At 53.5% G+C, this 11,318-nt stretch overlaps 1 protein-coding gene across 1 annotated transcript; it reads left to right on the top strand.

The window, feature by feature from the left end:
* Nucleotides 1–7,747: 7,747 nt before the first annotated feature.
* SOCS3 (suppressor of cytokine signaling 3) lies at nucleotides 7,748–10,418 on the top strand. The gene is made up of 2 exons (XM_048818119.2): nucleotides 7,748–7,888; nucleotides 8,327–10,418. Exon 2 carries the CDS (start codon nucleotides 8,395–8,397, stop codon nucleotides 9,022–9,024), a length of 630 nt encoding a protein of 209 aa, XP_048674076.1. The 5' UTR covers nucleotides 7,748–7,888; nucleotides 8,327–8,394; the 3' UTR covers nucleotides 9,025–10,418.
* The last annotated feature ends 900 nt before the right edge of the window (nucleotides 10,419–11,318 follow it).

Below are 11,318 nucleotides of genomic sequence, written 5' to 3'. Positions count from 1 at the left end.
GATGAGCATGAACTAAAAACCTTTAGTAGAATACATTTTGCAACAGCTCCCCTAAAGCTGATAAATGTTGTCTTCTGTGATGAGCAGGATAAATGCACTTCCTCCATGCTCTCTGAAACCTGAAATTCTCCATCCCATCAAAGCTTTGTTTTTCCCAAAAAGGCTTTGCCAGGTCACCACTGGAATGCCATTTCCTGGAACAGAAAACATCTTAACATGGAAACAAAGGACTTAACAAAATCCAAAATTGGGACTCCATGTTCTGCAGATGGGATGGGAACTGTCCTCTGGGCAGAGGTTATGTGTCACAGTGTTCTCTCTCTCTCTCAGAGGTGCCTGCTTGCAGAATCTCCACACCAGCATGGTGGAGTGTCATGTTGGCTGCTGAATTGTTCTCTTGGATTGTTTCTCTGTGTCTGTTAGGTCAGTTTCTCTATTGCTTGTCTAGAGCCAAGTCCACCATTTAGTCCCCAGAAGAGGCAGCTAGGGGGAGGCTTGGTTCAATTTCTGGCTGATTATGCAGAGGACAGATGAAAGTAAGTGTTTGTCCCCAGCTATGCAGAGCCAGAGGGAATGTGCTGGGGAGTAAAGCCCCAGTACTTTTTGAAGCTCTACATCTAAAACCAAAAACCTCTGAGTAAAACACACATATTGCTATGTGATGAACCCCCACATCACAGAAACATGCCAGGTTGGGACGTGGGCCTCTGGGGCTCAAACTTGGCTAAGCGCTGCTGGTTTAACCCATCTAACCCTTGGGTTAAGACCCTGCCATTGTAAAGTCTGTGATGAGAGTGTGGGAGGGGAGCCATGCCTTCTGCAGTGGCACAAACCCTCATCGTTCTTTCAGGGATACCTCAAGGTTTCACTATGAGGTGCCTGTTAAAGAAAGAAAAGGAGCACCTTAGAGACTAACCAATTTATTTGAGCATAAGCTTTCGTGAGCTACAGCTCACTGCATCGGATGCATAAAAGTGGAAAATGCAGTGAGGATGTTTTTATACACACAGACCATGAAAAAATGGGTGTTTATCACTTCAAAAGGTTTTCTCCCACACCCCACTCTCCTGCTGGTAACAGCTTATCTAAAGTGACCACTCTCCTTACAATGTGTATGATAATCAAGGTGGGCCATTTCCAGCACAAATCCAGGGTTTAACAAGAACGTCTGTGGAAGGGGGGGGGGGGAACAAGGGGAAATAGGTTATCTTGCATAATTACTTACATAATGGATGTAGAAGCCCTCTACACCAACATTTCACACAAAGATGGACTACAAGCTGTCAGGAACACTATCCCCGATAATGTCACGGCTAACCTGGTGGCTGGACTTTGTCCTCACCAATAACTATTTCACATTTGGGGACAATGTATAGCTTCAAATCAGCGGCACTGCTATGGGTACCCGCATGGCCCCAGAGTATGCCAACATTTTTATGGCTGACTTAGAACAACGTTTCCTCAGCTCTCGTCCCCTAACGCCCCTACTCTACTTGCGCTATATTGATGACATCTTCATCATCTGGACCCATGGAAAAGAAGCCCTTGAGGAATTCCACCATGATTTCAACAATTTCCATCCACCATCAACCTCAGCCTGCACCAGTCCACACGAGAGATCCACTTCCGGGACACTATGGTGCTAATAAGCGATGGTCACATAAACACCATCCTATACCGGAAACCTACTGACCACTATTCCTAGATACATGCCTCCAGCTTTCACCCAGACCACACCACACAGTCCATTGTCTACAGCCAAGCTCTACAATACAACCGCATTTGCTCCAACCCCTCAGACAGAGACAAACACCTATAAGTTCTCTATCAAGCATTCTTACAACTACAATCCCCACCTGCTGAAGTGAAGAAACAGATTGATAGAGCCAGAAGAGTTCCCAGAAGTCACCTACTACAGGACAGGCCTAACAAAGAAAATAACAGAATGCCACTAGCCGTCACCTTCAGCCCCCAACTAAAACCTCTCCAATGCATTATCAAGGATCTACAACCTATCCTGAAGGACGACCCATCACTCTCACAAATCTTGGGAGACAGGCCAGTCCTTGCCTACAGACAGCCCTCCATCCTGAAGCAAATACTCACCAGCAATCACATACCACACAACAGAACCACTAACCCAGGAACCTATCCTTGCAACAAAGCCCGTTGCCAACTGTGCCCACATATCTATTCAGGGGACCCCATCACAGGGCCTAATAACATCAGCCACACTATCAGAGGCTCGTTCACCTGCACATCCACCAATGTGATATATGCCATCATGTGCCAGCAATGCCCCTCTGCCATGTACACTGGCCAAACTGGACAGTCTCTACGTAAAAGAATAAATGGACACAAATCAGATGTCAAGAATTATAACATTCATAAACCAGTCGGAGAACACTTCAATCTCTCTGGTCACGCGATTACAGACATGAAAGTTGCGATATTACAACAGAAAAATTTCAAAACCAGACTCCAGCGAGAGACTGTTGAATTGGTATTCATTTGCAAATTGGATACAATTAACTTAGGCTTGAATAGAGACTGGGAGTGGCTAAGTCATTATGCAAGAAGAAAAGGAGTACTTGTGCCACAAGTACTCCTTTTCTTTTTGCGAATACAGACTAACAGGGCTGTTCCTCTGAAACCTGTCATTATGCAAGGTAACCTATTTCCCCTTCCCCTCCCCCTCCCCCCCCCTTCCTCAGACGTTCTTGTTAAACCCTGGGTTTGTGCTGGAAATGGCCCACCTTGATTATCATACACATTGTAAGGAGAGTGATCACTTTAGATAAGCTGTTACCAGCAGGAGAGTGGGGTGTGGGAGAAAACCTTTTGAAGTGATAAACACCCATTTTTTCATGGTCTGTGTGTATAAAAACATCCTCACTGAATTTTCCACGTTTATGCATCCGATGAAGTGAGCTGTAGCTCACGAAAGCTTATGCTCAAATAAATGTGTTAGTCTCTAAGGTGCCACAAGTACTCCTTTTCTTTTTGCGAATACAGACTAACACGGCTGCTACTCTGAAACCTGTTAAAGAAAGTATCTACTAAGTCAAAGCACTGGAGGGGTTGGAGGTTTGAAAGGGTCTTACTGGAGAGATGCAGAGCTGAGCTGTAGATCACGGTTTCAATTCATCTGCAAATTGGGAGGTGACAGAGGGGCAGACACATGCCTCGTTTAATTTGATCGCCCATCACGCAAGGTAGTCTGCGTCACCGCCACCTGCCTGGCCTCCCTGGGTTGAGCCCTGGCATAGTTTCAGGCCCTGCTCTGTCCATTCCATCTGCCCACCCCTGGCTTGGGAATTCCCCTTCCCCTCTAGCATCAGGCCTGCCAAGGCGCATGGCCATGAGGTAGGAGCTTGATGAAAGGCAGGTCTGAAGGGGCCCTGGGACTGCAACCCCACCTCCTTGTCTGTGAGACAGTGCCTTGTGGAAGGCAAATGCCAGACCCCAATCTGCCTGGGAGGCGGGAAAGGAGAGTGTGTTCACTGGGGAAAGAGCACAATCAGCTCTTGTGGGTTTTATTTTCCTACTTATATTTTAAATTGTCCAGAATCTTGTCATCTGAGATGCTATTGCCCAACAGCCTCTTACTCAGCGGCTCAGCCACACAGGCGGCAACTCCAAGGGGCCCTATGAAGCTCATTTTCGATAAATGAACATGTCCTCCCTGCAGCCAGGTTTCTGGAACAGAATCCCCTTAGATGGGGCTTCTTGTTTGTTTTCCTGTCCCTGCACTTGTAAACTGCAGGCAGATTAATAAAGCTCTCTTGATATCAAGGGAATCTCAGCAGTTTGTGGCATGGCAGGCAGCCAGGGGCTGCTCTGGAGCCTTCTACACAAGTCATCCTTTGGCAGATAGTACAGGGAAACACACAATTATCTAATCAGGTTACTTCAGAGGGAATTCCCAGCGTTCAGGGCTCCAGAAGCTGTCAGGGTAGAGCAGGATTTACAGCATATTTGTGTTATTGGGACTATCATGAGAAGCCTAGTTTCCCTAAGGTCTGACCTGCATCCCCTGCCCCAAATTCCTGTCCTGGACCTCAACATACACCTATCAATGTACCTTCACCCCCTGCTATTCCAACCCTTGTTCTCCCTCACACACTCACAGCCCTGCTAGTGCCCCTCAGGCCTGACAAGCAGCATTCCTTGTTTCCAGTCCCAGGCCACACCCAGCAATGCTGATGCCTGTCCTGACATCAGGGTGGGGAGTGCTGTTAGCCTGCATTCTGGGGGAGGTGCAGCCCTGACTGTCGGACACTCTGTGCATGTGTCAGATGCAGTCAGAGGTCACTCTGCAAGGAGCTTTGGGCTGCAGCCCATGCCTTTGGTCAGGGTCTAGTCAAAATGCAAACAATTGTATTGGCACAAAGAGGGAAGGGCTCATTGTCTGTGACAGGCAAGAGGCAGCTGGGCTTGGAGACTTTCCCTGACCCCTATATTTATGTAGGACTTTAAAAATTGTGCTTTGAATCTTCAGCCTCCCCCAGGAAGCCTCAGGTTTGATCCCCAGGCCACCTCACCCAAAGGAAGGGGATTGTTGAGGCAGGGTTCATTTCTTTAGCATAAATGACTTTTCCTAGCTTCTAGGTTTCCTAGGTCTGCTATTTACATTGATAGAAGCAAAGCTGCCTGTCTGGGGGATAGGGTAAATTTGGGCCTAAAACATGGGAGGGGCCACTTGCAGCCTCCTCAGCCATCAGGCTGGCATCCGCATTTGGAGAGGGTGAGAACAGTCCATGAATTCCAAAGAGGAATCCCTGAAGTGGCAGCCAGGGCTGGGGTGTGCTGAGCATGTGGCAGGGGAGCTGGCCATCAGCCATGCACACAGAGAAGGCATGCTCCTATCTCAGAGGGTCTCCCCTACCTCTCAGTAATGGTGGGGGAACCCCAGCCATAAGGCTGATTTCAGGAGATGGCAAAAGGGGCTGTTGAAGGTACATTGGTCCTCAGTTCCACCCAGCTGCAGAATCAGACCTAGCATTCAGCCAATGGGACTGGGCTTCTTTTCCCCAGCAGCCTCCTTGCCTCATCCTCCCCATTGGAGAGTGGAGCCCAGCACTGCCGGCAGGAGCCTTCACTCTCCTCCTTCCCTTGGATTTCACCACTCCTGCTTTAGGCAGAGTTCCAGGACTCGTTTGCATTTCAGACCAGCTGGTTCACCACAGCCTCACTTCCCAGAACTACTCCTTTTATGTTTATTCCTGACTGGCAGCAGCTCCAGGGCAAATGAAACTATTTAAAACAGAATCCACTGACAAAGTGTGTTTTGTTTGTATGGTCAAAGTTGACAATAGCCAACATTAAAGTTTTAGAACCAGCTGAGAAGCCAGCTATCCTCATCTGCCTGCCTGTAAATCCTCCAAGAGACAAGGAGGGGGAAGTCAGGTCTTTTATTGGAACAACTTCAGCTTTCTCTCCCAGCAGGAATTGGTGGGCCAATGAAAGATGTGACCTCACCCACCTTGTCTCTCTAATACCCTGAGACTTACACAGCAACTACATGGTAAATCCTCAAGCAAACGGGGAACACTGGTGGACCTGCCTCCCAGCCCTTCCCCCTCTGACAGCATCTGGCCAGCTTGACCTGCCAGCAAAGTGGATTTGAATTCTTTGAAGGAGTCACTGGCCCCTGTCTCTGGTCTGGTCCCTTCTAATTGTGGGCTGGAGAACCCTTTGGACTAGCTTCTGTGCTGGGCCTACGAAGAGGCATAGCCCAGCAAACGAGGGGATTCTGGGCTGCTTCAACAGTGGCTTCCTACATGTAAAGTTTCAGAGTAGCAGCCGTGTTAGTCTGTATTCGCAAAAAGAAAAGGAGGACTTGTGGCACCTTAGCGACTAACCAATTTATTTGAGCATGAGCTTTCGTGAATGCATCCGATGAAGTGAGCTGTAGCTCACAAAAGCTCATGCTCAAATAAATTGGTTAGTCTCTAAGGTGCCACAAGTCCTCCTGTTCTTTCTACATGTACAGTGCTCCAGACACATCCCCTCTTACCCTCAGCCACCCCTATGCTGAGGGCTGGCACACCCCTACCCAAGACTGAGGAGGATCCACAGGGACCAGTCAAGCCAGCTCTATACAGCAGTTGCGCCCAGAATCAAGCCTTTATTTCTGATAGGACTGTAAAGCTACCCTTTGCTCTGCCATTCCTCTCCCCACTGGATGAGGCATTTTAAGTGCTGCTGCACATCCAGTTGTTGAATAATCCAGTAACCTGACCCCTTTTTTAGAGCCCTGGGGCGTTTAATTACATTGGGGAGAGTTTCACCCTTACTGTTCCCAAATGCTAAATCAGAGTTTTTTTCCTTCCCTGCAGCTCTTCTGGGAAGTGTAAATGTGGTCAACAGTGGCCTGGAATGTTGTACTTGAACTAAACTTCAGAGCCATAAAGACATTTGATCCACAACCTTTCCATAACATATTAGTAACTCCGTTCCCCTCCCACCAGCAGGGCTGAGGGGATGGCAATTCTTTCCCAGAGAACGGCTTCCAGATGAACTCCCTGGAATTTTTGATCTCATGCCTACTTCTGCAGCACATTCTGCATCCTAGTGGGGAATACCGGGAATCCTCAGCCGAGGCCAGAGGTCGATGTCCTTTGAGTGGCAGCAGCATAAGGAGAAGAGGCAGGAGGGTTCTCCAAGGCAATTTTTGTTTGTACTTTGGCTTTCCACTACATCCCCACATATGCTGGATTTAGTGTGTGTGTGTGGCGGGCAGGGGAGGAGTGTTACTGCACTGGAGGCTAGTGCACAAACAAATGCACCTTTTGGGAGCTCACCTCTGAACGCTGGAGCCCCAGCCACATCAGCTACCTTTGCCCACCTCCAGTGCCTCTTTCCACACAAGGTACTCCAAGCACTTTGCAAACACTGAGGAGTTACCGTTACAGCGGGAGGAAGGAGCACAAGGACATTAAGTCCCAAGCCACAAAGTGCATGGGAGGCAGAGCTGGGACCAGAACCCAGCCCCTCTGCATCTGTACCCCAGGCTGATCCTTCCTCTCCCATTTACACTGCAAAGAGCTCGCACCGACCAGCTCCAGGGTTTCTGCCCCTGCTGGCCTCATGCCCTGGGCTCTCCTGCGTCCCTCAGCACGGTTCTTACTGCCCCCCTCTCCTCTCCTCTCCTCCCCTCTCGGCCTCTGCTCCCCTGGGCCCCTGACCCGCTCTCTCCTGCCGTCTGTCTTGGGCAGCAGCTGCCCCACTGTGGGCAGGGCAGGGCAGGAAGGGCACTGCCTAGGATGCAGTGAGTTTCCATCACCTGCCCTGGGCAGTGCCCTGCAGCTGGAAGAGCCTCTCCACCCCACCAGCAAGCTGCCTTGGGACAGAAAAGCTCCCCAGAGGCAGCCGCAGCCGGTGGGTCTCTGCCCCAGGGAAGGGGGCTCAGGGCCCGGCTTCCCACGGGGCCCGCCCGCCCTCCTCCCGGGGCAGCCGCTGGGCGCTCTGGAAAGCCCGGCCCTGCCCTCCGGCCGGCGCCCCCGCTGCAGCCCAGGTGCTCGGCGCTGGCCCCGCGGGAGCGGCCCGGCGGGCGCGGGCCGGGGACTCAGCGCTTCTTAGAAGGAAAGCGCGAGCGGGAGCCGCGGGGGGAGCCCCGCGCTGCCCGGAATGGGCCGGCGCTGCCTGGCGCGCTGCCCGGGGCGCTCGGCGGGGCGGGGCCCGCGGCGTTACAAGAAGAAGCCGAGTTCCAGGAAGCCGAGGGCGGGGCCGGGCCGGGCCGGGCCGGGCCGCGGCGCTATAAGAGGCGGCCCCGAGCGGCCCCGGCAGCTTTGGAAGGCGCCGAGCCGGGCGCGCACCGCCGGGAGCCCGCTGCCCTGTCCGGAGCCAGACCCGCAGCGAGACCCGCGCCGCCGCCCCGCCCCAGGTAACGGCCCGGCACGGCCCGGCACGCCACGCCACGCCGCGGGGAGGCCGCAGCCCAGCGACCGCTAGTGCGGGGCACTGGGGGCAGCTGGTCCCGGGGCGGGGGCACCCCCGGTCCTGGGGCGGGCGCCCCGGGGCGGGGGGCAGCTGGTCCTGGGGCGGGGGCACCCCCGGTCCTGGGGCGGGCGCCCCGGGGCGGGGGGCAGCTGGTCCCGGGGCGGGGGCACCCCCGGTCCTGGGGCGGGCGCCCCGGGGCGGGGGGCAGCTGGTCCTGGGGCGGGGGCACCCCCGGTCCTGGGGCGGGGGGCAGCTGGTCCTGGGGCGGGGGCACCCCCGGTCCTGGGGCGGGCGCCCCGGGGTGGGGGCAGCCGGTCCTGGGGCGGGGGCAGCTGGTCCTGGGAGCCCCGTTTTTCTGAGTCTCTGTCCTTGCTTCCCCCAGGTGATGGTTTAGCAGCCGCTGCACAAGGCAGCAGCACCGCCGAGCTCGCGAAGCTGGCTCCCTGCGCCATGGTCACCCACAGCAAGTTCCCCGCTGCTGGGATGAGCCGCCCGCTGGACACCAGCCTGCGCCTCAAGACTTTCAGCTCCAAGAGCGAGTACCAGCTGGTGGTGAACGCCGTGCGCAAGCTGCAGGAGAGCGGCTTCTACTGGAGCACGGTCACGGGCAGCGATGCCAACCTGCTGCTGAGCGCGGAGCCGGCGGGCACCTTCCTCATCAGAGACAGCTCCGACCAGCGGCACTTCTTCACCCTCAGCGTGAAGACGGAGTCGGGCACCAAGAACCTGCGCATCCAATGCGAGGGCGACAGCTTCTCTCTGCAGACCGACCCCCGCAGCAGCCAGCCTGTGCCCCGCTTCGACTGCGTCCTCAAGCTGGTGCATCACTACATGCCTCCTTCTCCGTGTCCCCTTCCCGAGCAGCCCGGAGGGGCCCCACACCCTAAGCGTGCCTACTACATCTACTCCGGGGGCGAGAAAATCCCGCTGGTGCTGAGCCGCCCGCTCTCCTCCAACGTGTCCAGCCTGCAGCACCTCTGCCGCAAGACGGTCAATGGGCACTTGGACTCCTACGAAAAGATGACTCAACTGCCAGGCCCCATCAAGGAGTTCCTGGACCAGTATGATGCCCCCCTCTAAGGAGTGCGGCGGGAGGAGCAGCATGCGGCATAAGCACAAAAGCCGGGCAGGGGGCACAATGATCTAGTGGAGCATGAACTTTCAGGACAAAAACAGGCCCCTGCCCCCTTTGGAAAGGAAGTGGGGGGGATGACAGTGAACTTAGGGGTGACCAGTGGGCCCTGCCCAGCACAGAGACGTCTACAGTTGTGTATGCGTGTTGGGGTCTAACCCAGGGACAGTTTGGAGCCCCTTCTAGGTAATGGCAAGAGGCTGAAGTGACTTGACTAAGGATTAACATACTGAAGCTCCTGTACACAGCCTGCCTCCTCTTCGGCAGCCCAGTGAGAACTGTATCTCTTTCTGGGGCGGCCCCACCAGATATGAGGGCAACTGCTGGGAAGGAGCCGTGCTGAACAGTTGGCAAACAGCCCATGCAAGATGTGTACCTTGCAAACTACTGTCGCTCAGCTGTGGCTCAGATCCTCTCCCCCATTTTCTGGCCACAGTGATATGACCAAACTGGAGCTGCTCTGGTAACAAAGCTGGTCTGAAGATAGTAGAAGGAAAGCACTGGAATCCAGCTAGTGCCTGAAAACTCTTCCTCAGTTTTAAGGGGAAAGTGATTTTTTACCTCTCACCGCCTCCTTGTGGTTGGAAGCTCCTTTCACACCAAGCCCCAGACTTGGAGGATGCTGCCTTTTTCCCTCACTACCATTATCCAGGGGACTAAGCCTTAAACTCCATCCTCGTCCCATGGACTGGGTTACTGCACATTACAGGCAACACTTACAATGATGGTCCAGGCTATGAATAGTGAATCCCAGTTGGGAAAGGAACCCATCCCGATGGCACATCGGCACCAAAGAGTTCCATGTGAGCACATCGTTGCAATGAGCCCCAACGGGATGAGTTGTTGTTAGATCTTTATTCTGAAGTGCTGACCCATCAGGGCTTCTCCCAGCCCCTGCTCCAGCCCCTTGAATCTCAGCTTCACAGAGGGTTCCAGAAGCTGCGATTCTCTACAGTCTCTGGCTGGATCTGGGGGCTGTGGGTTTGCCGGGTCCCCAGCTGCACTGCTCCATGGTGGCAACCGTGGCACTGATCCCCTACAGGAATGTAGCAACAACGGAGCACCCTGGAACCAGTCACCCTGGAGCCGCTGTCTGGGCTGCGGTTGGGAAGGGCAGCTGGGTTTTTCTGGCTTTTAGAGAAAGCGCCATTTACAGCCCTGCCTGAATCCCTGTCTTTTATAAAGATTCTGCCTTCACCTCCAGCCTTGAAGGCTGAGTTCAACATGCTTGAAAACTCAACGTAAACCAGACTCAGAAGAAACTTTGCACATATTTATATTTATAGTCCGAAAGGAAGCATTTCTGTAATTTATAATAAAGAGCACTATTTTTTATTGAAAACCCCAGCTCTGGTTTTTGTCTGATGCCCCCCACCTCTGCTTGCCAGACCTCTGTGTTTCAGAGGGTAGACACAGCTTCCCACATGCAGCCATCGCTTTGATAGTGCGGTCACAAGTGTCAGGTTTCAGCCCATTTTTAATGCCAGGATCTAACCATTATTCATCACTTTTATGTTAGCTGGGAGCTGCTGGGAGTGATTCTTGAGAGCGGCGGCATTGGATGGGACAGCCTGCAGTAGCACTGTGAGGGATTGTAAAGTACCTCGGAGCAGCTTAGATGCTGGTTTGTGAACAGGCCGCTGTGGTCACAGCTACCCCAATCTTGCTGGGGCTAAAGGGGCAAGCGACGGCTGTTGCCAACACTAGAGGTAATTAAACCATCTCCTAGGGAAGTCACTTTCCAGACAAGCATTAACTGCCCCCTGAGACCTATTCTGAGGCATCACTTCATGGGCATGAGCTCCAGGCCCAGGAATAAACCTGTCAGCTCAAGTAAAGAGAGGCCAGAGGATGGATCACATGCAGAGGAATTAACCCTCTGTGATCCTTTCTCCCCCCTAGCCCAAGGGCACAGCAGCAAGCTGTGCTCAGTGGGGACAGTCGTGAGGCTGCCCAGGTCTGCCTGTCTGTGGGAGTTGTTCAAGGGCATAAAAACAGCCAGACTGGGTCAGACCAAAGGTCCATCTAGCCCAGTGTCCTGTCTTCCTACAGTGGCCAGTGCCAGGTGCCCCAGAGGGAATGAACAGAACAGGGAATCCTTAAGTGATCCATCCCCTGTTGCCCATTCCCAGCTCCTGGCAAACAGTGTGCTTCAGTCCCCTTGCTCTGTGCACAAGGCTGCTTCCTACAGCTCTTGTCCCCTGACAGAAAAACATGGGGGGCTCCTACCCCTCCCCACTAT

The sequence above is a fragment of the Caretta caretta genome, chromosome 14, assembly GCF_965140235.1.
Source record: "Caretta caretta isolate rCarCar2 chromosome 14, rCarCar1.hap1, whole genome shotgun sequence".
In the NCBI taxonomy this organism is placed as follows: domain Eukaryota; kingdom Metazoa; phylum Chordata; order Testudines; family Cheloniidae; genus Caretta; species Caretta caretta.
Note: the sequence above shows the minus strand (reverse complement) of the source record. Positions and strands in the feature narration are given on the sequence as shown.

What these genes read in the sequence shown, in the direction of transcription:
- SOCS3 (XM_048818119.2), top strand. Translation starts at nt 8,395, where the DNA reads ATGGTCACCCACAGCAAGTTCCCCGCTGCTGGGATGAGCCGCCCGCTG.